The 27,174-nt window shown below is 40.6% G+C and overlaps 2 protein-coding genes across 2 annotated transcripts in view; one reads left to right on the top strand and one right to left on the bottom strand.

The window, feature by feature from the left end:
* Positions 1-15: 15 nt before the first annotated feature.
* Positions 16-25,052, bottom strand: LOC123801067 (uncharacterized). Its single transcript, XM_045811007.2, has 5 exons — positions 25,019-25,052; positions 24,543-24,981; positions 23,484-23,608; positions 22,237-22,327; positions 16-893 (listed from the first exon to the last, which is right to left on the bottom strand). The coding sequence occupies exons 1-3, from the start codon at positions 25,050-25,052 to the stop codon at positions 23,605-23,607; spliced, it is 477 nt and encodes a 158-aa protein (XP_045666963.1). The 3' UTR covers positions 16-893; positions 22,237-22,327; positions 23,484-23,604.
* The window catches only part of VWA8 (von Willebrand factor A domain containing 8), a 342,760-nt gene continuing 340,493 nt past the window's right edge, over positions 24,908-27,174 (top strand). The window contains exon 1 of the mRNA XM_045810950.2: positions 24,908-25,213. Coding sequence (XP_045666906.2) covers positions 25,051-25,213 — 163 coding nt within the window. The 5' untranslated portion in view covers positions 24,908-25,050. The remainder of the gene's footprint in view (positions 25,214-27,174) is intronic.

Raw genomic sequence — 27,174 nt, 5'->3', positions numbered from 1 at the left:
TGTTCCATTTCATGCTTTAGTACAATAAATATTTAATAAATACAGCAAACAAAAAAATGCTTTAGTACTTTCTTCGGGTGACAGGGCAGGCAGAGGATAAGGAAGGATGAGGAAGGGAACAGAATTAGAAATAACGTGAGAGGAAAAGATGAGAGACAGCCAGGCACAGAGAACTCAAGACAAACAGAAAGCTGAAAGACAAAAGCAGAGCTACATAGGTAGAAGAATTAAGTTTTGGTGGTCAATTGAATGTGAGGCGTAAAAAGAGAAAGACACAGAGGTTTCAGGCGTCAGTAGAAGGTGGTACCACTAACCGAGATGAGGAAGACCAAGAGGGGAAGGGGTTGGGTGGGGGCGGGGGGTAGGAATACTGAGCTCTGTTCCAGACATCCTGTGTTTGAAGGACCTGCCGCAGAACCAAGTGGAGGTTGTATTTCAAGAGTGGAAATGACAAGACTCAGAGCGAGGAACTTAAATTGGGAGTTCATCCCCTTAGAGACTAATGGCGCGAAAGCAAAAGGAAGAAAGTGCTAGGTGGAGAGTGAAGGAAGGGGCCCACCGTGAACGCTACGGAATGCCTTCATTAAACTCTTGTATTAGCTTTCTCCAGTGAAAGCCATGTGGCCGAATATGCTGCATTATTTTGCAACATCGGGGTTTGAGTTTGTGATACATTGATCTCAATGCCTCTTTCTAATTTGATTGATAGCTATACTCTGTTTTAATGGCAAAGTGTCTCAGAGATACACAGAATCAAAGGGGAGAAGTGCATCATTGGCAACACTTGCTAAATAATGACACTCATTTTTCTCTCCTATACATTAATTATGCAGAAGTCTTTATTGAAATCCAGATGGTCGATTTCCGTCTTCCCTGATATCAATTGGTTGTTCCTGCAAAGTAATTGGAAAGTGTGTTTTAAAATTTTTAACCAGTGGGTTGAAAGCTTGCTGAAACTTTTCACTAGGTAGATGTTTAAATTGGTTAGAAAATTCTATTTCCAGGTTTTGGCCCAAATATTTTAGGTGTGAAGTCATGACAGTTTTAGTAGATGTCATATTTGCATTAATGAGCCAACAGATTCATTCAATGGTGGAGATAGGGCCAAACTTCGGTTTCCAAAATGCTTGCTCCATAACACAAGTTTCTTTTGGAAAGTAATTAATTTCTCACACTTTAGCTCACTCTTTCAGATCTGATTAGACCACAATTGCTTCCCTTCCCAATGCGGCTGATGAAAGAGCACTTCCCAAAAAGGTCAGTTCTGCCATTTCCTGTTCCCTGGGCTCACAATATCAGTACCATCTTCAATCAGCAGCTCCTTTGCAGTGATTTTTAAAACCACTTGTCCATTTTTTAAGGATTTGTTTAAAGGTAGATAGTATTAAAAGAGTATTAAAAGAGAATAAAGGTAGATATTATAATCCATAAATCCATGTAAACAGCAGTTTGTGGCAGTATGCTGAAAGCAACTGAATGAATGAGATCACAAAGGTCAACTTCCTCATTATGCAAGATGTTCCACTGTTCCCTGGAACATTCTGTGTACCTGACATGACACAGATCCAGTGGCGACAACAATGTCATTCTGTATATAAATATTAGTAAAGGCTTTAAAGTGAACTTAAAAATGTTAGGAAAGCATAATTTCATTCTTGTCTGTATATTTTAAATATATATAGATAGAATTTCTGTTATTTTCTTCCTATACTCCAGTAGTTTGTCTTCCAAAACCCAGGGAGGGGTGTGTCCTCACTTTGGAGATAGATGACTGCTTCATAGCAGCAGTGCCCACACTTTAGAGTGTCTAAGAATCTTTTGGAGGTTATTTATGCATTTATTTAGTGAGTTTATTGAGAAATAGTTTACATATAGTCCAATTTACCTATTTAGGCATATACTTCTAGGTGGTATGTAACCACCACTACAGTCAAGATATGGAAAATTTCTATCATTCCTCCCCAAATCTCATGATCCTTTGTAGTCCACCCTCTTCCCCTAGCTGCAGCCCCTGGCAACCTGATGTGGATTTCTGTCCCTATAGTTTTGTTTTGTTTTTCTTTTAATTAAGATGAAATTCATATAACTTAAAATTGACCTCTGAAACCATTTTAAAGTGCATGATTGCGGGGGTTTTAGTATATTCACCATGTTGTGCAACCATCACCACTGCCTGATTCCAGGAAATTTTCAACACCCACCAAAGAAACCCCATACCCATTAAACAGTCTGGAAATATTTATTTTAAAAGCTTGTTCAACATGCAGATTCACAAGTTCCCAAGACTCTGACCTGGTAAGTATGGGGTGAGGCTCTAGAATCTGCATCTTTAACAAGCCCCGAGGTGGTTTGATGCAGTTGGTTCACAAAACACATTTTGAGCATCTCTCTTCTAAAGATAAAGTTATTACAATACAGCATGATACAATCTAATTTTAGAAGAGACACACATGTAGTAATTGGACTGTTTCCTTAAGAAGTACAATCTAAATCTCCCTGGTACTTCGCCATTGCCTTCCAGCAAATGAGGTCTCATTAACTTTAACAATTAAAATTTTTCTTTCCTTAACCTCACCATTCATTTGGGACCTCTATCTCCTCGACACAGATTCTTCAGATATTTCTGAGCATCTACAAGGAATGTCTCACATCTTTTTGCATCCTCCAGTCACAAAGCCACTTGGAGACTCCTAGTATCACAATTTATGCTGGCCATACCAAGAATGTCAAAGTCCATGCCAAGGGGTGCTGTCTTCCAAGACTCCCTAACTTGGGGTGGGTTTCCTGGAAACAGACTTGAGATGGAGAATTGTGCACAGCAGGTGTTTTGGGGAGTGCTTTCAGGTGAAAGCAAGAAGGAAGAAAGGCAGATGGAGCAGATGGAAAGGCCACGAATGTAACTAATCCTATGGCCAAATCTGAAGGGGGGATGGCCTTTTCAGTGTTGCTCCATACTGAAGCTAGCCCAGCTGGGCCTTTGTGTATCTGCAGTTGCCAATCAGCGGCCACGGGCTGCTCTCCAGGAGAGGGAACAGTTCTTGTGGTGGAGAGCATTTTTGTTTTGAAGAGGACATATATATTTACATCACTATTTCTTTCATACAACTGTAATTTTCAATGATAAAATTTTCCAGGAAATCAGGTAGTTTAAAATTAACATATTTTAACAAAGAAAATTTTCACAACATGATTTTTATTTACACGAATTTTCAAGAGTTTAAATAGTTCTTTTGAAATATAACTAAGAGCTCTTACTGAGACCTTGCATTTTTTTTCAAAGACATTGAGTTGATGAAATTACATTTATCCCAATAGTTCAGATCCTTCTAGATGTAGATCTTGTTAACACACTTACAGATACAAATTGCTTCATAAACGATCTACATTTTGACGGTGAGCTGAACCTACTTGACATGTTTTGTGGTAAGCAAAGGTATTTTCTAGAAAACTTAAATCTCTTTTGGAAATTTTCTGCATCAGTCATACAATTGCTTATAAGTTGTACAAGCTATGAGACATCAGCAGATGCTAGTCCCAGCATCTGAGGTAGGGGTGTTTAGGCCCCATAAAGATTTCTTTTCCTTCTTTTTTTTTTTTTTAAAGATTTTATTTATTTATTTGACAAAGAGAGAGGCAGTGAGAGAGGGAACACAAGCAGGGGGAGTGGGAGAGGGAGAAGCAGGCTTCCCGCTGAGCAGGGAGCCTGATGTGAGGCTCGATTCCAGGACCCCGGGATCAGGCCCTGAGCCGAAGGCAGACACTTAACAACTGAGCTACCCAGGCGCCACCCCCACCCCCAATAAAGATTTCTAAGCAGAACACTACAGTATCCACTACAGTCTGCTTTTTTATGTCACTCATACCCCTGTGTATTTTCATGGTTAAGTTCCTTTGTCTGGAAAGAGCTTACCCACGATTCTGGTGGGTCTCATTTCCTGCAGAATTTACAAAAAAAGGTCAGTGGGAAGAACAAAAGAATGTAGATACTTGAGATCAACCTCTTCCTTTGCCCATTCTAGCTGTCCTTTCACCTCCGCCCGGAACTATGCTGGCCTTAGTGGCGTTCCTAGGAAGTGACCCAGACTCTTACCATGACCCTGAAGCTTCTGTATTTGTTGATTTACTATTAAAATGGGGCAACTGAGAACCAAGAGGTGCTCAGATGGATTACTTGAGCACCAAACATTTCCTACCCTGCCCCCCTCATTATGGAGCAGCACCTCTTAGCTGCCCCTGCGGCTCCCAGTCAACCACCCACCCACCTCGCTCCAATGGAGAGGGGATTTCGACAGAAACTGTTCAAGTCAATGGAGACTTAAGAGACTGTGATTTGCCTTTAAGATGGTATAATGTGTAACTTATTTATTAGAATAATTTCTGTGGAAAGGAAATAATTTGGCAAAATATTTCTGAGCAGCTCTGTCCTGACACTCCAAGCCTTTTCCATTAAGAAACCAAAACTCTTCACTGATCCTGAATCCTTGTCTAGCAACTTCCCACCTCTTTCTTTTCTTTCACAGCCAAAATCTTCAAAAGACAGTCTATGCCAGCATTTTCCAAAGCATCCAAGGAATACTAGTCCCATGGTATTACAAAGTAATTTCAGGGTAAATGCATTTAGAAATTTTAATTATCACTAATAGCTAAGATTTGCTGATAGCTTATTACAAAGCAGGCACTATGCTAAGAGCTTTCAGAGTATTAGCTCATTTATCTTATTCAGGCATTCACTCATTCAACAAATATTTATTGAGTTCCTATTATGTGCCAGTCACCACAATAGATGCTGGGAATCTAATAAAATACCACAATCACAAAAGACACACTTTCTACTCCCATGGTGCCCACACTTAAGTGGGAAGACAGGTATTAATCAAAGAATCACAAATAAATGTAAAGTTGCAGTGCTGCTTAATGCTATAAAAGAGAGATACATGGTAGTATATAATCAGGAAATTGACTTTGTCTGAAAAGTTATGGAAAACTTCCCTAAGAAATTGGAAATTGGTCTGGGGTTTGAATAGTGAATAGGATATATATAAGAAACACACACACACACACACACACACACACACACACACACACTCATCGAGCGTAAGAGAATCAAAGATATCATACAACAAAGTGACATGATTCAATTTGCATTTTAGAAAGATCATACTGGAAAGGATGTGGAAAAGAGATGAGAGCATGACAAGATTAGAAAGAGGAAAACTTCAGGAGGTTCCTGCAGCAAACAGAAAAGTTAGCATTAAGGTCTGAACCACGGCAATGGCAGAAGGACTGAGAAGAAGGAAGAACAGACTGCTATGAGAGAGAGAAATTTGGCAGGATTTGCTTATCATTTGGATAAGAAGTAAAGGTATGAAAAGGCTTAAGGGGTACCTAAGGCTTCTAATTTGGTTAGAAGATTAAAATGGGTTATGATTGACTAGGATAGGGACACGGGAGGAGGAGCAAGTTTTGAGGGAGATGGGATGAGTTCAGTTTTGAGTTTAACAGACCTGTGAGTCCCTTGAGATTAAGATTATTCAATTTAGGCACCACTGGCATTTAGTCATTGTCCTGTTCATGTTTAGCAGTATTTCTAGCCTGAGACCCACTAGATGCCAGGACCACCCTATTCCCAGTCCTGAAATCAAAAATGTCTCCAGACATTGCCAAGTGTTCTCTGGGGGACAAAATCTCTTCCCGTGGAGAACCCTTGCTTTAGATGGAGGTTGCTCCCAGGGTTTCCACCGCCTTGCATATGCTAATGTACTCATATTTGCATCTCAGCCCACACCTTCTTCTGAGTTCTAGACTCACACAATAAACAGCTCACTAGACACTTCCAGATTGGCTGGACAGGATGAAGGCCCAATTCAGTTCAGGATGATATTTACATTCCATCTGCACAAATTCTATTCAGAATCCCATTCAGGGTGCCAGTTCTTTAAAATGCATAAGGGGGCACAAACTGTTGTCAAATTTTTGTCTGCATAGAGAAGTTTCTCTCAAGAAAAAGAGAAAAATGAGATAGGAAAAAAAATATTTTTATTTTGGAGCCCTCTTTTTTCCTGGGGAGTAATGGCTCCTTAGTAGCTAAATAGGTGGATTTTTCAGGACCTCAGGGATATCTATGAATTCAGAAACAGACTGTTCAATCACTTGACACTGGTCAGATAATAGGGTTGGCCTAAATTCACGGGTTTAAATGTGTCAAGGAGAATGCATTCTATGTGAGAATAGAACTGATTCTTTCCCTTCATTTTATTATCCTCTCCAGTAATACGATGAATATATATTTATTGTAGAAATGTTTTAAAACATAAAAAGGATAAAAAATTTATAATTATTCATGAACTGACCACTCAGATTCTAGATTTTATATCCTTATTATACCTTTTTTAAAAAATTGGAATCATGTTGGATAGAGGGTTTTACTCCCTAGCTTTTTAAAAGTTCTACTATGAAGATTTTAGAACTATACTATAGTCATTTCTATTGAACAATTAGCTTTCCATATTCCAGGATTATAAATAATGCCACACAAAACATTCTTAGACCACATCTCTGATAACATCCCTGCGTACCTCCTCAAGCTAGAGTCCTAGAGGGGTATCAGATGTTTCTGGGTCCCTGCTCCATGTTGTCACATTGCATCCCAGAACTACTGCTTTACACACCCACCAGCGATGTGTAAGGGGAGGCTCTTACCCTATTCTCACCTTTACTATCAAGGCTTCAGCAAAAATCTTTGCCTACCTGATGTACATAATCATTTTTTTCCACCTTAAATTAGGCAAGAAGATTTGTGTTACTAGTCGTTTCCTAAGGGTTTCCACCCATTGTGAAAGTGGGAAAGGAAAAGCATTCAGACTCATCTGCTGCTCGGAGAGCCCAGGCCAGGTCACCGTAAGGAGGGATGCACAGTGAATTTGCAACCCCCCCCCCCAACTCCTTTACGCACAGTTTCCTCCTACAACCTCCCCTGTCTTAGGGGCATCCAACATTTTTATGCTTTTTTCCTCTTGCAACTTTTGCTCTCAAAAGGAATTAATTGATGTTGGGGAAGGCTAAATTTCTTAACGATTGATGGGTATTTATTTATTTATTTTTTTTTTTTAAAGATTTTATTTATTTGACAGAGATAGAGACAGCCAGCGAGAGAGGGAACACAAGCAGGGGGAGTGGGAGAAGAAGAAGCAGGCTCACAGCGGAAGAGCCTGATGTGGGGCTTGATCCCATAACGCCAGGATCACGCCCTGAGCTGAAGGCAGACGCCTAACCGCTGTGCCACCCAGGCGCCCCGATGGGTATTTATTTTTTATTTTTTAAAAAGATTTTATTTGTCAGAGAGGGAGAAAAAAAGAGAGAGAGAAAGCACAAGCAGGGGGAGCAGCAGGCAGAGGGAGAAGCAGTCTCCTCGCTGAGCGAGGACTCGATCCCAGGGGTACCTAAGGGATCATGAACAAAGCCGAAGGCAGATGCTTAGCCAGCTGAGCGATCCAGGCATTCCCACTGATGGGTATTTAAATTTTGGTTTTATTTCTTTTACTTACAACTACAGCGATCTGTTTCTTCTACCATAGAGAAGGATGGTAGATATCATCTACAAGTCTTGGAGGGTTTAAGAGAAGATCCCTGTTCCTGAAAGACTGAACTGGTCCTGAGAGAGTGAGATCAATGCCTGTATGGTTAAGTCACTATTCCTGAAACCTGTCTGACCAAGTGTCAGAGCAAACAGAGGGAGTAAATAAGCCTGCCTCCCCGGAGGCAGGTAAATCTGTAGAAGAGAGCTCTCGTTGGTTTTGTTGACTGGGTCTTTGGGTTTGGGATTGTAGGCATGGTGGTGTGAGATATTCCTTCTTCTCTTTCACCTTCTCTCCCATCCCTTCCTTCCTTCTCTGTCAAATTACAAAAACAACACAGGCTTGTTTGAAGCTGCATTTGTTACAACAAGCCTGTGTTGTTTTGTAATTTAAAATAATATCAAAGGAAATAGCAAAAGTTTTTCTCTTATCCCTTCATCCATGCCTCTGAGGTAATTACGTTAACAGACCGGTATGTGACTCTCCACACCTCTCCCTGCACTTACAAAACACGTACCAACATGAGCATGGGGGGGACTGTTTACTTATTTTCCTTCCTTTTACTATTATGCCTATTGCTATTATCACTATTATGCCCACTTCTCTGCAGCTTGCTTTGTTAACTGAATAATATATCATGTATATCATTTCAAGTCAATGCATATAGACTAATTTATTCCTCCTCCCTTTTAAAAATAGATAGCTTTTAATTTTTTAATTTAATATTAGTTAACATACAGTGCAATATTAGTTTCTGGAGTAGAATTCAGTGATTCATCACGTACATACAACATCCAGTTCTCATCACAAGTACCCTCCTTAATCCCACCACCCATCTAGCCCATCCGCCACCCACATCCCCTCCAGCAAACCTCAGTTTGTCCGCTATTGTTAAGAGTCTCTTATGTCCTGTTTCCCCTCTCCTTTTTTTCTTTTCCCCCTTCCCGTATGCTCATCTGTTTTCTTTCTTAAATTCCACATGAGTGAGATCATATGGTATTTGTCTTTCTCTATCTGACTTATTTCACTTAGCATAATACACTCTAGGTCCATCCACGTTGTTGCAAATGGCAAGATTTCATTTTTTAGATGGCTGAGTAATATTCCACTGTATATATATATACCACATCTTCTTTATCATTTCATCTGTCGATGGACATTTGGGCTCCTTCCATAGTTTGGCTATTGTTAATAATGCTGCTATAAACATCGGAGTGCATGTGCCCCTTCAAATATGTATTTTTGTGTCCTTTGGTTAAATACCTAGTAGTGCAGTTGCTGGGTGATAGGGTAGCTCTATTTTTAACATTTTGAGGAACCTCCAAACTGTTTTCCAGAGTGGCTGTACCAGCTTGCATTCCCACCAACGGTGTAAGAGGGTTCCCCTTTCTCCACATCCTTGCCAATATTTGTTGTTTCTTGACTTAATTTTAGCCATTCTGACCTCTGTGAAGTGATATCTCATTGTGGTTTTTATTTGTATTTCCCTGATGATGAGTGATGTTGACCATTTTTTCATGTGTCTGTTAGCCATCTGGATGTCTTCTTTGGAAAATTGTCTATTCATGTCTTCTGCCCATTTCTTAATTGGGTTATTTGTTTTTTGGGTGTTGAGTTTGATAAGTTCTTTATAGATTTTGGATACTAACCCTTTATCAGATATGTTGTTTGCAAATATCTTCTCTCATTACACAGGCTGCCTTTTAGTTTTGTTGATCATTTCTGTTCCTGTGCAGAAGCTTTTTATCTTGATGAGGGCCCAATAGTTCATTTTTGCTTTTGTTTCCCTTGCCTCTGGTGACAGTGCCTAGTAAGAAGTTGCTCTGGCCAAGGTTAAAGAGGTTTCTGCTTGTGTTCTCCTGTAGGATTTTGATAGTTTCCTATCTCACATTTAGGTCTTTCATCCATTTTGAATTTATTTTTGTGTATGGTGTAAGAAAGTGGTCCAGTTTCATTCTTCTGCATGTGGCTGTCCAGTTTTCCCAACACCATTTGTTGAAGAGACTGTCTTTTCCCCTCTGGTTATTCTCTCCTGCTTTGTAGAGGATTAGTTGACCATATAGTTGTGAGTCCATTTCTGGGTTCTAAAAATAGCTTTTAACTGAATAAAGTAATAGATGCACATGGTACAATGTTCAAACAGTACAAATGCATACAGTGAAATGTCTGTCTGCCTCCCACCCCAGACACTCAGGATGCTTCCCCAGAGGCAACAACTATGTGTAACGACAGGACATTCTCGCTGGAACTGGCAAGCAGGGTTCAGAGCTAAGGATAGACACAACATGACTCCACATTCTATAGAGTCCTAGCAACATTTGGAGCTGGACACCTTCCCCAGAGCAGGCAGAATGTGCCTTAGCACTCCCAGCAGGCACTGGCCTAATTCCCTAGCATGTAGGAGGAGGGCAGGGGAGGCGGGAGGAAAGGAGAGCCTCGCCATCATCTGGGGCCTTAAGAGGAGAGAAAGGCAGTGTTCTTGTACACACTACCCCTCCCACCCCCAGAGCCAAGTGAAGAGGGAGGGGTCCAAGGGAAGAACAGTGGCTGGAGCTGGCAGTGGCCTGGCCTTTTCCTCACGACTCTACTCGGCAAGTGTGCTGGAACTTCCTGTAAATCAGGGACACTATTGCGTGCAGCTCAATGAGAGCCATATGACTTCTCCACCCCTGAGGGGAATCCCAGCTGCAAAGGCTGTGGAATGTGTCACAGGGGCAGGAGCTGAGCTGGCAAGAGCTGGATAGTCTCCTCAGGACACTGTGTGGCAGAGAGAGGCCTCTGAGGAAGCTGGGCCTACAGCCCTTGAAGTGCCCACATTTGGACAATGGCGGATAGCAGTGATGACCACAATTTAGCTAGAACCACTGATAAGCAACAAGGAGAGGACTGTAATTGTACCGGGTAAATAAAGAGACCTTTGTTCTTTGCCTTAGATGTCCTTCCGGTCTGGGAAGCTTTGGGCAATAGCTCTCACCTGGACTAGTAGCACCTCACAGGGCACAGACTAGAAATTTGTGGAGGTGGTTTTTGGAGCTGTCGCAATGACAAGAGACCATTCCGGGCAGAAACTATTCCTGGCACCGTCGTCAGGGACCAGGGATGCTAGATGATCTATAGTACACAAATGCTATCTTACTATAAAACTGTCCCACACAATTACCCAGTCTTCTGCTCATTCATGCCAGAAACCCACACAGACCTCTCTAAGCCTAGGCCCTATGTTTTAAATATAAATATTTTTATAATTTCATTATACTGTTTATATACCTGCAGAAATATTAAATACAAAAACAAAGATTATTATACACTGAATTTTATTATGCAGTGATTATGGGCTGTGATTTAACATGACCCCTCTCCAGCAATCCTAAACTTCTAGCTAGGGGATGTGAAGCACACTGTGGTATTTCTGCTCTAATGGCCGTATCTCACTGGGTTTGTAAAAGGGTCTTAATAAATAGGGTAGACATTGAACAGGCTGATGTGGTTGAGTTTTGGGTCTGGGTCCCCGATCATTTTCCCCTCCTGCTCTAACTGTGCACACTAAGGAGAAGGAAACGGGATTCTTGTCTGTTGAGAACCTGAAATACGCGTAGGTGCTGCTGGATAACTAGCCTGGAATCCTCAGGTCACTAGCTCTCCATTTTATCGGCGAGGAAGCGAAGGCTTTAGTGAAGAGTAAAGTAGGCAGCCTGCGTGATCCTTCTCTCCTTACTCCTCCTTTTCACTCACATTTGAACTTTAAATGTTTTTGTTTCTCTTTTATGCAAAGTAATCACCTCTGCTCAAAGTGACGTCCTTCTTTTGTGGTTGCCCATATTCCCAAACACTGGTTTCCTTTGGGTAACAACCTTAAGTTAGCTTTGGCTCTTCTTTCTCTTTTGATCTTCAAAGATAATTAGCCACCTGGTAATTTCTCTTCCACAGCGGTTCTTGGGTTTAACGTGTTCTTCCTAACTGTCAAGTCCCTGGACACTTCGCATTTATATATGGGTAAGTCCTTTATCCCCTCTAAGCCTCGCTTTTCCCATTCGTGAAACAGAAATAACAGTGGCTGAAATGAAATCAGCGCTCAATAAAGCTTACTCAGGAAGCCAATGAGGAAAACAGGATTTACAACGAGGATGGAGCCTCCCTCTCCTCCCCTTCCTTTGCAGCCCCCGAAGGGGCTCTCTTCGGCCATTAACTGGTGTGCTGCAATCCAGCTCTGGCACCAACCACCCAGAGTTAGCCCAACCCACGAGTTGAAGGACACAGTCCACAGTATGACTATCCTCACTTCTGACCAACTGTCTACAAATCTGGAGGGTTTGCATGACCCCTCTGAGGTCTGGCAATTTGCTGGAATGACTCACAGATCTCAGGAAAGCACTATATTTCAGACTACAGTTTTATTATAAAGGATATAAATCAGGAACAGCCAAATGAAGAGACACATAGGATGAGGTCTGGGAGGATCCCAAGCAAACAGATTTCACGCCCTCTCCCTGTGGTACCAGGATGTATCTACCTCCCAGCACATCAATGTAGTCGCCAACCAGGAAGCTCTCTGTCCAGAACTTTGGCCATGTGATTTGGTGACCAGAGTTTTTATAGGAGTTTTGATTCCATAACTAAACTCCATCTCTAGCGTCCCTCCCCTCCCAGGGGTCAGGAAGGTGGACTGATACCATGCGTTCAAAGCCCCAACCCTCTAATCATGTCAATGGTCTTTCCAGCATGACAGGCCCCCATCAAGCTATCTAGAGGCCCACCATGAGTTTCCCCATTAGCATAACTCAAGTGTGATCCAAGGGGCTCATGAGTAACAAAGACACTTCTATCCCTACCAGGAACCTGAGACAAAGACAAAATTCTTTATTGTATGACAGGCTCCAAAGCAAAATTTGAAAACCACTGCCCAACAGAGCACACTTTAAGCTTTTAAATATAATATAGCCTAAACAGATGGTAGATTCCATGAGGGCAGGGAAATGACTGATTTACTATTCCTCTAGTGAATTACACAGTGAGTAGCACACAGTGAATACTTCATAATGTTGTATGGCACTTTCCTTAAACTAATCATATGTTGTCTGTGACTTTTTTTCCTAGTTACTTCAAGCTCTAACATGTATTTTCCCTTCTCTGTATCTAGTATGTAAGCTCCTGGAGGCTAGATGCATTTGTATATTCTAAGGGTATGATAAATGCTTGTTAAACAAATTAATGTTTCCTTATTAATAATTATAATGCATGATGATAAAAGAATGATTTACTTCAAATGGTGCTGTAATTTAAAAGAAAACATATCACACATGATCTGGTCATAACACAAATAAGGCACAATGGTAATTTTAGATAATCATCTACAATTAAATTTGCGGGTCTTTAGTGGAGAAAATAAAGGGTTAGGTTGTATGGAGATCAACAGTTTAGAAAAAGGGTCAAGGTTCACCTGTGTTCTAAGAGATAGTTCTTTCTTTTTCTTTTTCAGCTTTAGAGAGGTATAACTGATAAATAAGACTATGATATTCAAAGTGTACAGCATGATGATTTGTTATGTGTATACATTTTTAAGGATTCCTCTCAACTAATTCATTAATATATACATACATATGTATATATATACACATATGTGTGTGCATATATATATATATATATATACATATATATATACATATGCAGAGAGAGAGAGAATTACTTTTTGGTGAGAACATTCTCTTGGCAAATTTCAATATACAATTCAGTGTTATCAACTATAGTCACCATGTTATATGTGAGATCCTCAGACTTCATTCATCTTATAACTGAAAGTTTGTACTCTTTTACCAACTTCTCCCTATTTCCCCCATCCTCTAGCCACTCCTGGGTGGGACCTGTGTGACATTCTTCCAGGGATCTCCCAACTATCTTAATGCTAATACCTTGCTAGAGGGGAAAACAACCTTAATTTGACAATGGCAAGGTCTGGATATCTTATAGGTATCTTGTAGGTCCTCCTTAGCATATGAAAGTTCTTTTGAAACCTCCCTTTCCTTACTTCCCCCAATTCCTGAGTATATAACCACCACTCCTCAAGACTCTTTCTGCTCATGGGTCCTGTCCCTGTGCTTTAATAAACTGCCATTCTGCAACAAAGATGTCTCAAGAATTCTTTCTTGGTTGTCGCCTCCCAACCTCACCCCACCGAACCTCACTTATATTTCAAAACCACATCACCTGGCAACCACTTTTTTATTCCTAGTCTTTGAAGCTGTTATAAAATCTACATTTTATTAGTAGATACACCTGGTAATATTTCTATCATTTCAGGGATGGTCAGTGTATTTGGTATGGAGTCATTCTAAATGATCAGGAACTACGCTATCTCTTCCATTCTTGCCTCCCACTCCAACTATAAATATAAATGACTTTATTATATCCACTTGGTTCTAGGAAAAATGATTTTTCCATAACATACTGTCCATATGCATACCTCTTTCCTCTTTGCTACCTATATGGACTGTTTTGCCCAAGACTAACCACTTCTGTTTCTTCTCTAGCCTGTTTACCATACTGTCTTTTGAAAATCTCCACTAAATAGTACTCATTAGTCAACTACTGTATCAGGCATAATCTCTTGACGTCTGGGCCATCAGTCTTAAAAAGGTAATGCCAGAGAATCTAGCAAAAGTGATAAAATCAGACACAAAGTGATTAAAATTAAGCATAAAAAACTAATAATCACTTCATACCCATTAAGAAGACTGCTATAAAAAAAAACAACAACAACAAAGAGGGGCACCTGGTGGCTCAGTCGGTTAAGCAACCGACTCTTGATTTCTGCTCAGGTCGTTTATCTCAGAGTTCTGGGATCGAGTCCTGTGTTGGGCTCTGTGTTCAGGGTGGAGTCTGCTCCCTCCCTCCGTTCCTCCCCGTGCTCTCTCTCTCTCTCCCTCCCTCAAATAAATAAATAAATAAATAAAATATTAAAACAAAACAAAGACAATGACAAGTTTTGGGAGGATGTGGAGAAACTGGAACCCTTGCACACTGTTGTGCACTGTCAGTGAGAATGTAACATGGTGCAACCTCTGTGGAAAACAGTATGGTGGCTCCTCAAAAAATTAAAAATACAATTACCATGTGGCTCAGAAATCCTACTCTGGGTATACCTCAAAAGAACTGAAAGCAGGGACTGGAAGAGAAATTTGTATACACATGTTCATAGCAGCATTGCTCATAATAGCCAAAAGGTGGAAGGAATCCAGGAGTCCAACAGGAGACATGTGGGTAAACAAAATGTGGTGGACACATACAAAGGGATTTTTTTTTCAAACTTGAAAAGGAAGTTCTGCAACACAAGTGTCCGTCAATAGATGAATGGATAAGGAAGAAGTGGTATACATATACAATGGAGTATTACTCAGCCAAAAAATAAATGAGATCTTGCCATTTGCAACAATATGGATGGACCTAGAGAATGTTACGTTAACTGAAATTAATCAGACAGAGTACCAGAGAGTAACACATAGAGATGTCCAATCCCTATATTATATACCTAAAACTAATGGAACATTGTGTATCAACTATACTTGAATTAAAAAAATTTTTTTTAAAAAAGAAACTGTACGTTGTTGCTGTTTTGCAAAAAAAAAAAAAAAAAAAAATTAAAGAAGGAAATTCTGACCTATGCTACAAGATGGATGAACCTTGAGGACTTTAAGCTAAGTAATAAGAAAGAAGACAGATAACTGTGTCCTGAGATGCCCAGTTACTTGCTTAAACATTCTGGGCATGTGGGTGTGTCTGTGATGGTGTTTTCAAATGAGATTAACATTTGAATTGGCAGACTGAGTAAAGGAAATTGTCCTCCCTGATATGAGCAGCCTTCATCCACTGTGTTGAACGTCTACAAAGAATAAAAAGGAAGAGGGAACTCCAACTGCCTGATTCTTTGAGCTGGGACATCAGCCTTCTCCTGCCTTTGGACTCCAACAGACATCAGCTCTTTCTGGGTTGCAAGCCTGCCAGCTTTTAGAATGGAACCACACCATCAGCTCTCCTGGATCTTCAGCTTGCTGACTGCAGATCTTGGGACTTCTTGGCTTGCATAAAGGTGTGAGCTCATTCCTTTTAATACATTTCTCTGTATCTGAATCTATGTCTGTGTGTATATCTATGTATCCCGTTAGTTCTGTTTCTCTGGAGAACCCTGGCTAATATACATGAGGTACCTAGAGTAGTCACATTCATAGAGACAGAAGGTAGAACCATGGTGGGCAGAGGCTGGGGAGTCATTGTTTAATGGGTACAGACTTCTGATTGTGCAAGATGAAAAGACTTCTGGGGATGGATGGAGGTGATGGTTGCACAACAATGTGAATGTACTTAATGCCCCAGAACTGAATACTTAAACATGGTTAAGATGGTAAGTTTTAGGTTATGTGCATTTTGCCACAATTTTTTAAAAAATTTAAAAATGTTAAAAAAAAAACAACTAATAGTCTCAACTATTAAACATACCAAAGTTGGCTGTGATGACTACCAAATGTAGCAGTGTGACTATCTGTGTTATTTACCAAACTCATTATGCATGGTTTGTGTTATGGAATCTGGTATTGGTGGGAGTAGCAATTATCAGCCTTTGCTAATTTTTTGAGACTTGCTGAGAATGTAGAAAAAAGAACATTTTCATTTATTCAAGAAATACTTAGTGAGCACTCACTCCGCCAGGTTGTGTGCTAGGCACTTGGGAGAAGCTGCTCAACCAGACAGCCCCCTGCAGCTTAGGACCCAATGAAGAAGAGAGACAATGAAAGGCATATAACAGTGCTTACAGGTTGTGATAAGGGCAATGAGATTAAAAATATGGAAGGAGGCCTACTTTGATAGGGAATCAGGAAGCTTCTCTGAGAAGTAGCATTTTAAGCCGAGACCCGAAACTGAGAAAGAACCAGTTACGGAAGAGAATTCTGGGTGGAGGGAGCAGCCAGAGTAAAAGCTCAATAATTCCTGGACTACTGAAGAAAGTGGTACTTATGCATGGTTGCATACCTTGAATGGTGCTGAATAAAGGGGACTTCCATAAGGTTACAGAGTAATGACATAGGAGATAGGACGTTTTCGGCTATAAAATGAGAGGCTAATATTCTGTGATAACTAGATGCTTTTGAGGAAATATTTTAAGGATAAATCATGTACAAAAGAAAAAAATTCTATAAAATAAATAGAATAGTCCTTGAAAAAATGGGCACATGTTGCTTTTTATCAATTAATTGTATACACTACAGATTGACAATTTTAAAGGAATCTTATAGACAATCCTTTTAAATAGTGAAAATTGGTCTCTAATTTAGCTTCTTGATAAGCTCATATATGGTGAAATGGATTTATGGTTGTGGGGCTCAGATCAAATTCAGTGTTAGAACAACTGATAACAGGTATTAACTCAGAGTCAAAGGGTGGTGCTGGGAAAATGGTTTTCCAGAATGCTGGAAAGGGTGGAACTGAGACACGGGGGCTCACTCTGCTCTCCCTTGCTGGCCTTTGAGATGCAGGGATCAAAAGAGATTGACATAAATAGTTCCTTAGCTAGAAGTACATAGATTGATTACATTTTTCCTGAACAGGACTTGAATGTAATGAAAATTATGTTGTTACAAGAAATGTGCTTTCCACACTTGGCAACACCCTACCTACCTTGAGTGAGCAGTTGTGTTGGAAGGTTGTGCCTCCACTAGGGATTTTTGGGGGCCAAGGGATATACACATGTGTGGCCATCTTGCTTCTACCAAGATCTTTTCCCTTTGTTAATAAGTTAGGAGGTTGATGTGACTTGCATTTATAATCTATAGCTCATCACGTTTTCATGTATATAGAGAGGTACTGTAAAGTGACGGATACCAAGGACAGCCACATCTCTCAGCAAAGCCACTCCTGCAAGGCTTCTGGGGAAAAGCTGGCATCAGTCAGAACGCTTGTAACAAGAGCTAAGTCAAACTTACATGAAATAAATATTTATTTGCTCGCTGATGTCCAAGGGGGTGGTTCAGATTTGGCTGATTCAGAGTTCAAAATATATTGCCAGGACACTTTGTTTCTCTTTGTCTTAATCATTTGTTTTGCATTTCTCTTGTCACAGGCAGGCTCTCGCTGAATTATAGCAAATACGGCCTCAGCAGTTCTTGAATTACATGGGGGCTGTAATCACCTGTAATCTGAGTAAGTAAGAGTCCCTACACCTATAGCCATCCCTGATGAAATTCTCTGGTGCTGGGTCAAGCTCTGTGAGTCTGAGTCCTATGCCCAGCCCTCTGCCTGGTGAGGAGGGACCAGGTCTGGGAGATGCAGGTGCCCAAAGGAAAAGTGGTTACTCCCATTAGAAAAAGTAGAAGGGGAGTTCTGGCAGGCAAATATAACAGACTGTCTAGCACTGAAAGAAACCAAAAAATTGCTCTTTTGGAGGAAAAGGGACAGAAGACTCTTGTATCTCTCTCTCTCTCTCTCTCTCTCTCTCTCTCTCTCTATCTCTCTCTCTATATGTGTGTGTGTGTGTGTGTGTATTCAAATATAACAAAGGCAACTTATCACAGTAATCAAGACTTCTAGACACCCCCGTACTGAATTTACATTTAATATCCACTTAAAATACTTCAAATTATCAAGTTGCCTAATGTCCAAAGCTTGCTTACTCAAATCATTAACATTTCCTGAATACCTACCGTGTGATCTGCTAGACCCTTTCCATTTATTATTGAATCCTCACAATACTCTATTAAGTATTATTTACATTTTACAGATGAGGATATTGAGGTTCGGAAAGGCTAAGTAATTTGCCCAACATCACACAACTGGAAATTAAGGGTGATTAGAGCCCGGATTTGCCTGGTTCCAAAGCCTATAGTTTTATTATTTCATGTTTATTCCTTAGTTCAACTTATTTGTTCACAAGGACTTGAGGACTGAGCTAGAGGGGAAATAATTACATAAGCGTATTGACGACCTACTGGAAAAGTATTAATATTCTTAATACGGAGAGAGCTCTTAAAATCAGAACAATATTTAAAAAAATCAGAACAATCATTCAAAAAATACATGCAAGAGTATTAGACTGATTAGTAACAAAAGTGCAGATGACTTTTGAACGTATGAATAAGTGTTCATCCTCACTGGTGATCAAAGGCATAAAAATTAAAATAACAAATGTCAGTTTGGGGGTACCAGATAGATAATGATTTTCTTTCTTTTCCTTTCTTCCCTCCCTCCCTCTTTCCTTCCTTTCTCCCTAATTTTAATTGTGTAGGGAAGGGATCGGGGAAGCAGAGGCCTTCGTACAAACTGGTGAGAGTAAATATTGGTACAATCCCTTTATTTTCCCCAAATCTAGCTTTTTAAGATTATTATGAGCAAATAGCAATACTCAGAAGCCCCCTCCCCATCTATCCATATCCCACAACTGTTTTCAACTCTTTAGCTGATTCTTGGTATTTATCTCAATTCTCAATATCTCTAACAACATGCTTATGTTGCTACTTTGTGAGTTTTCAATTTTAGGTGTTTTCTGAGTTTTCAGCTGTAAGCATTATCTACTGATTTTCGACTTTGGAAGATGGGAATTTAGCTCTGTCCTCACTAGTCACTATCCTCCTATCTTACTAATTCGGTTATATCATAATTTGGCTACCTTAACATTCAATGTTTATGTTATTATGACTACATAAATGCCAGTTAGAGCTGAGCCATATACTATACTGTACTTTACCTTTCCTGCACTTTCTGTTTTCCTTGAAATTAGTAATTTTCTTTTGTTTGTTTAGTCTTTCATGGGCTCACTATTAACCCATTAACTAGTGTTGTTTTCCATTTTCTTGACAATTTCTAGTGACTTTGATTTTCTTGAAGTCTCTTTGAACCCTCTGATCAGATCCTATGGAGACTGGTAGGCTTTGGCCTGCTGCACAGCTGTCTCTTCTGGCTTTCTCTTCCTGAGAAAAGGTGCATCAAAACACATTGTTTTTGAGATTTTTACATGTCTGAAAATGTCTCTCCTACTGTCACTCTTAATTGATAGTTTGGCTGGGTGTATAATTCTTGATAACAATTTTCTTTCAGAATTTTGAAGGCATTGCTTCATTGTCTTCTGGCTTCCACTATTGCTATAGCAGGCAAATTTCTCCCCAGGGGCAAATGTAATGTATAGAGAATATACTTCTTGCCCTTTAAATAAAAATAAAAAAAATATGCCATTTATGCATTCAATATTTCAACAAACTTAAATATTGTAACTCAGTGCCAAAGTAAAATAAGTTTTCTTATTGACATCTTTATTATGTTTTGATAAACAGGCACCTGGGGTTATATTGTCTCTCTCTTTTCCCTTTGGCTATGACTTTGGAAGTCCAATGCTATTCTGATACTTAATTCTTGATGTAAAGCTTGACGTTCTCCCTGAAAGCTTGCAAATATTGTTGGGTTTTGTTGTTGTTGTTGTTGTTGTTGCTGTCAGTTTGCTGAAATTTCACGAACAACTTCCTTGGGCTAAGTCTTTTTAATCTGAACACTTGATTCCTTCATTTCTGGGGAATTTTTTTCAATTTTGATGATTTCCTTCCCTGTTCATTTTGTCCTCTACTTCAGGAACTCCTGAACTCATTCATTAGAACTCCTGGACTGATCTTTTAATTTTTAAACTTTCTTTTCCTTTTCTTAGTATTTCTGTTCATTTTTCTGGGAGACTAATGCAACTTTATTTTCCAATCTTTCTCTTGAGTTCATTTTATTTCTGCCACAAAAATTAGTCTTTACACATACCTATTTTTTTGATGTATTTCTTATCTTTGTTTTTCATGTCATTAATTTTTATTTGTCTTTAGTATTCCTTCTTTCAACTTCCTTTGGATTTAATGCTATTCTTTTTTATACTTACGTTGAAAGATTAGTCCATTAATTTTTAGCCTCTAAGCACAGTAAAGCTTTAGATTCACATCACAGGATTTAACTGGAGGCATTTTCATTATTGTTCAGTTCCAAGTGTTTCCTAATTTTATTTTCTTCTTTGACCCATTAGTGTACAGAAGCATATCTGTTTTTTAAAAATGTCATAAAATTGATTCCTTGCTTAATTGCATTAAGATCCAAAATTGTGTTCTGTTCTTTGCTTTTTGTTGAAACTTGCTTTATGGCCTTTAACATAACTCATTTCTAATGTTCTATTTGTTCTTGCAGATAGTGTGCACTCTCCAATTTATGCTTGCTATTTTTTGGTATGTTAAATAAAACTTGTTAACTGTGCTGTGCAAATATCCTATATATTTACTGAGTCAACTTAAACTTATTGGCTTACATTTTCTTGATAACAAGCAAATACTTGTATATTCAGGTGTCAAACCCATCTGAGTTTCAGGTAGAAGTCACAATTTCTTAAAGAAAAAAACGTTCTACCTAGAATCAAGCAGATAGATGTGATGTCTTATTGTCCACCTCAGCAATTTTTTCTCCTACTCTCCCATTTAGCTAATTCTGTAGCCTGGCTTTATGCTGGGGTCTTCAATCCAACTCCCTGTACTGTGTGTCACCTATAGCTATAGGAACCCACGAGAGATGTTTTCAGGGCATCCAGCACCTTTGGTGATTCCTAATCTTCCAGACTCTTCCCCCAGCTTTATTCCTGGATCTAGAAAATTTTCTCTACGTTCTTATAAGCTTACTAATTCATTTTAAGTGCTGTTTTAAAATATTTTATCCAGCATTATTGAGTATTTTGTGTGTGTGATGGTGTTCTTCCAGTGTATATTTCTTACCTTACTCATCTCTCTCAACTTCTCATTCTTGCTCCCTCTTATTTCATAAAGGCTATGTATTCTTGCGTTCTTAACCATGGCAAGCAGCATTTTTCCCCTTCATCACTGTAATACATTTTCAGTGATTTACCTACCTTCTGAATTGCCATGCTATTTTATTTTCCTTGTCTCACAGTATTTTTAAAATGGATCCCATTTTCCTCCTTTTTCCTAATTTTTGGATATAGAATATTTCATTGATCCTGACCTGGTCTTTGTCAGCAGACAGACTGGTCGAATTGTCTTTGGCCCTCTTGTCTGTCCACTTGTGTGCTGGTCAAATTCCCTTCATAGATCTTAAGATCTAGCAGGCTTTGGCTCTTGTGGTTCCTTTGGGTTCCTTCTCATAACTCTGAATAGATGGAGTTCAAGAAAACCTACAGTTCACGGTGTTCTCAAGGCTGCTATTCCTGTCATGTCCTTTTCCAAGAACATGATACAAAGTGGCCGTCATCTGTTCTCTTCTTTCCTCTTTTCTCCAATTCCCTGCTCACTTTTTATTTTATTTTATTATTTTATTTTGATTGCTTGTAGATAAGGGGAGAGTACTTACAAATTGTTTTAGAAGAAGTGTTGAAGAGGATGAATAGGTGGGGCAGCTTCAGCAGCAAAACAGAACAATGGAGAGAATTGTTACCTAGTTTTGTGACTAAACTGTGCGGCATGCAGGTGATCTCCTGCAGGTATTGCTAAAAATGCATATTCTTGGGCCTTTTCAGACCTACTCAGGGTGGGGGTGGGGAGTGAAGCCCGAGAATCTATATTTTAACAATTCTCTAGATGATCGGGTGCACACTGAATTCTGGGAACCACTATGATTTCTTAAGAAGGCAAACAGTAAAGAGGGATGAAGCACTTACCTTTTTAAAACTGGCATAACAGGGATGGATTATTAGTTGAATTTCCCATCCAATTACATTAACATGGTAGAAAAAATATTCCTTCTGGACTCTGGAAAAAAGAGTAACAATCAATACCAGTTTTTGGTAGTGTGGTTTTTTAAAAGTATATGAGTAGTTATTTTAGTGAGAATTTGAGGGAAAATGCACAGTGGTTGTGAGAGACATCTTTTAAAACCAAAGACCTCTGGTTTATCTTTCGACCATTGCTGAGGTCTACTTTTTCCAATTCAGACTCATTGCCACCAACAGGGGTTCATTATTGCAAGCAGAGACTATTTTAACTGCCACATAGCTAGAACTTGAAGCTTCCTTTCTTCCTTACTCAGTTCATAATTCACGTCACATATAAAACATGATCAAAACATCCAGTGGCTACCCGGTCTGCCTAGACAATGAAGTCCAACTTTCCAACTTCATCCAGCCATTCAAGATTCGTCATTGTATAATCTTTTCTTCCCTCCCCTGTTCTCCTAAGATTATGCCCTTCTCACCTGGCTGGTCTCATCGTCCCTGCCAGGATTTGCTTGTCAGGACTCTAAGCTTCTGCTCACACTGTATACCCACTTCTTTGCTTGTCCAAATCTAAACTGGTGTTCAAAGTAAAGCTCAGGTGTTACCTTTTCTCTGGCTCAAATTTTCCCTTCACAGTGCAGATCTGTCACTAAAATAGCTTCATTTTCCCATTTCCTAGAGGATAACAAACTCTTTCACCTCACATACAACATGGCTCCAATTTCTCTTTCCAGTCTTATCCCTACAAACTTTATGTACTTGACCTCCAGACACAGTGAATCTTTCTCTGATTCTCAGTCTGGCCATGTATGTCCAGCTTTCCGTACCTTTGTACATGCTCTTCCCTCTGCCATATATGACTTGCCCTTTTCTCCACTTGAAAAACTCTCAAATATCCTTCAAGACCCATTTTAAACATTAAATTCTCTGGAAAACCTCACTGATATCTCTCCCTGGAGAAGCATGTCACCCCAGAGTATCTTGAGTCTAAATATCCTAAACATGGATCTCATTGTATTGTAATTTGTCATTCGTAGGTCTGTCTTTTGTACTGGATGTGGGCCCATTGCTACACAGTACCCAGCAGGGTACTGTTTATCCAACAGTTGTTTGAAAAATGTTGCTGAATGACTGAACGCTGTAACCTGTATTGACTTCCCCATTGTCTCAACTCCTGAGCTCTTGGTGCTTACATAAGTCATTTTGCTCAGTTTCCTCAGATTATTTTCCTACTGTCTCAAGTGTGTGCCGGATTCCAGCAAGATTACATAGCAATGTCCTGATCAAGACTTCACTTTTCCAGTCTCGGTGTCTTCACCTGTAAAATAGAGAATAATAATAGTGCCTCAAAGTGTGAAATGAAATGTTGCACTGCAGGGTTTAGCACAAGGCCTGGCACATAATATAAACTCCAAGGGGGACATAACTTTCATACACTGTTACATCTTGCATTTCTGTCATTCCCCCCTAGCAGTCACATAGGGCAGTAGTGAAGATTATATGAGAACATACCCGTGAAACCATGTTGTAATGCACTAGGCAAACATTTACGTTTATTTTCACTGGGTTCTAACTAGCTTAGAAGCCTGCTTCAGCCTTCACCCCTTAGGTCCTCAGCAAGACGCACAAAGCCATATCCAGGTCGGCTTTTCTTTTACAGCCTCCTATCACCTCTCAGCACCTGTCACAGGCTTATGACATAGTAAATGCTCCATACAAAGGTGGTGACTGCTCCAGAATTACCAAGGCCTCTAGCTGCAAGTGCAGCCTTCTGCATTCTTTTTTGTGTGCTGTTTGTTTTGTATTATTTCATTTAAACACTTTGCCTTGGTCAATTCACTGCAGACATTTTGGAGATGCTGTATATTTATATTAGGCTTGGTTTGCTTTGTGGTAGGACCTCTTCCTCCTTTGGCATGTATGCCAGGGAGGCAGCTTTAGCCAGTGTTCTTTTTTCTCTTACTAAAGACGTAAGTTATATTTATATAACTCTTCCACTGCAGAAAGACTGAACAAGTGCTTGATTTGGGTCCTTTCTGACATTTTGGCAATTTGTGTATATCACTAAGACCTGACTTTTGCGTTTAGAATATAAGATGTTATAATACACATGTAGGAAAAAAAGATGAAGGATAAGGCTTTCAAATACTGTATGGAAACACAGGTAGGGTTACAATGAATAGTAATGGGTAAAAGTTCCCACAATTTCGAGGGTACTACGCAATTTCTGAAAAGGATTTGAAGCAACGTACAGGGAAAGCTCAACAGAATACGAATGGGCCATTAACCAGGAACCGAAGACTTGCATCTGAAGAGTTATCCCATTAAATGCTCCCGAAACCCTTAGGCACTTCCTGAACTCAGAGTTTACGGGACTACCGGGGAACGTGCAGGGCGGCCTGGCGAATCCAGGTGAACCCACGCAGGTGCGAGCGAGGCCAGCACGGGAGCCCAAGCTCCGCAGCTCCGCCGCTCGAGAACCCGGGCACCGGGCCCCGCTCAGTGCTCCGCCACGCCTGCTCGGCGGTCGGCCCCCGGCGGCCGGTCCAGGCTTCCCCGGCTCGTGCTCCGCAGGATCCCTCCGCCCGCGTGGTCCCGGCCGGCCGGACACCGCCGAGCCCGCCGCGCCGGGGGAAGGAGTTTCCGGCGGACTCGGCGCGGGGCCGCTTCCTGTCCCTCTCGCCGCGCCCCCTCACGCTGCCTGTCCCGGTCGCGGCTCGCGCGGGACCCGCTGCCCGGCCCCGCGACACCCCCAGTGCCATGCAGTCCCGGCTTCTGCTCCTCGGGGCGCCCGGCGGCCAGGGCGGCCCGGCGGCTCGGCGCGTGCGGCTGCTCCTGCGACAGGTGGTGCGGGGCAGGCCCGGCGGCGACCAGCGGTGGTCGGAGGTCAGACTGCTGCATGCCGGGGCGGGGGCCGACACAGGTAACCCCGGGACAACCCCTGCGGTCTGTGCGGGGGAGCCCTGCGCCCCTCTGCACCCCGCTCCCTGCTGCGCCGCTTGGGAAGGAGCGCTGCCCCGGAAGCCAAGACTGAGAGGTTCTAGCCCCAGTCTCGCGGCTACGTGCTGGGTAACGCGGGACCAAGCGCTTGCACTCTCTGGGCCTCATTCTGTAGCCCGCGGGAGCTTCCCTAAGGTTTCTGATGACCTGGAATAGTGCCTTCCTCTTCCCTCACTGCTGCTTTTACCCCCAGGATGCTGATTTGTATTACAGTACTCGCTGGGGTTAATGCAGCAGCCCTCGGGAGAATTGTTGAAACCTGGACTTGACCTTGCCCTCAAGGGCCTGGAAGCCGAGCTGGTCACGTTCCAGCCAGGGCTAGTGGTGGCTTAGAAGTGTGCATTCTCATCAGGGATCCCATCGTTACAGTGTTTTAAATGTATACACAAGCCTTTCTGATTTTTCCAGGGGTTTTCCTTTCTCCCAGTGCTCACATCTTACTAGAGCTGAAAATCACAACTTAATTTTAAAACTCACGACTGTACAGTTGAGTAATTGAGACCCAGAAGGGAAAAGTGACTTGAAGGAAATCACACAGCTAACCAGTGACTGCTTTAGAAACACGTGCTCTTATTCTTAAGCTCAGTTTTTTCGTTTTTTTTTTTTTTTGCTTTGTTTTGTTTGTTTGGATCTACCAGAGCTGGTTTTAGGAATCTTTTGTTGTTGTTGTTGTTGCTATTATTATTCGTTGGAATTAGAGCATTTGTGCTCCTTAAGGGGAGGGGTGTATGTTGTTCTGCTCTTGAATGGCAGAGTGATTCTAAGCAAGATGTTGTTAGTGTCATTGTTGCTTAGAATAATGGAGGTTTTTACTATCAAGTTGCAGGTTTCATTGTTCTTTTGCAATTCCGCCCCAATACTTTTCCTTGTCAGGAAGTTTAGGTCCCATACATTTCATTCATTCATTCATTCATTCATTCATTCATTCATTCAACAAATGTTTTTTTCTTTCTCCTGTGTAGAGTTGTGATTTCAAATTTTGCCCCTTTATCAGTTATTGTGTCTTCCAGGGTGTTTGTTTATATGTTAGACGTTTTTGTTTGTTTGTTGCTTCTTTGTCCTAGAAAGCAGAGAGGACAAGGGTAGAAGTGCAGCATAATCTATAACTTGGGCTTTGGAGTGAAACAAACAGGTTGGCGTTAAAAAAATGGGTTGGAGTCCATTTTTGCATTGTCTGGATATGGAGACTTGAGGGTGGGTTACTTAATTTTGTGTCCCAGTTTTCTTTTCTTTTTTAATTATGTTCAGTTAGACAACATATAGTACATCATCAGTTTTTGATGTAGGGTTTAATGATTCATTAGTTGTGTTTAGCACCCAGGGCTCATCACACAGCAGGTGTCCCAGTTTCCTTGACTGTAAAATGAGGATAAGGAGAGTGTATTTGATAGGATTGTTGTGATTTACTTAGTTTGTATGATTCCTGCCACATATTAATGTTCAATAAAGTTAACTTCTTTATAATTCTTAGAATATGTATTTTCAGCCATACGAGAGTTATTCTGGTTCCTTGGCTTTAGATGAAATGAAACCAGTTACTTTAGGTCTAGAACTGTCAGAACTAGCTGGGTAGGCATATGGAAAAAAGTTAATTGAGATGAACTTAGAAAAATTGTACATGAATGATACATGTTGATTATAAAAACATTAAAAATGTCCTCAAAATGATGTCCGGCAAATCAAAGTATAGTGTTTGTTTCAAATGTGAAGCTAATGAATACGTTATAGACAACATATTAACTTCTTAGACTCAGTTACTGACCCTAGCAGGATCAGACCACAAGGAATAAATTGTGCTAAACCTATTTGCTTTGCTGTTGCAAGGTTGAAGGTAGGAGGATGGTGGATAAATGCACCTGGAACCTCACCAGAGATATGGACTCT

Source organism: Ursus americanus, chromosome 10, assembly GCF_024610735.1.
Source record: "Ursus americanus isolate L20-20 chromosome 10, mUrsAme1.1.p, whole genome shotgun sequence".
Lineage (NCBI taxonomy): Eukaryota > Metazoa > Chordata > Mammalia > Carnivora > Ursidae > Ursus > Ursus americanus.
Note: the sequence above shows the minus strand (reverse complement) of the source record. Positions and strands in the feature narration are given on the sequence as shown.

Coding starts and splice junctions, on each gene's coding strand:
- LOC123801067 (XM_045811007.2), bottom strand. CDS start 25,052: ATGGCACTGGGGGTGTCGCGGGGCCGGGCAGCGG. Junction 24,982..25,018: donor GTCGCGGGGCCGGGCAGCGG/GTCCCGCGCGAG, acceptor AGGCAGCGTGAG/GGGGCGCGGCGAGAGGGACA.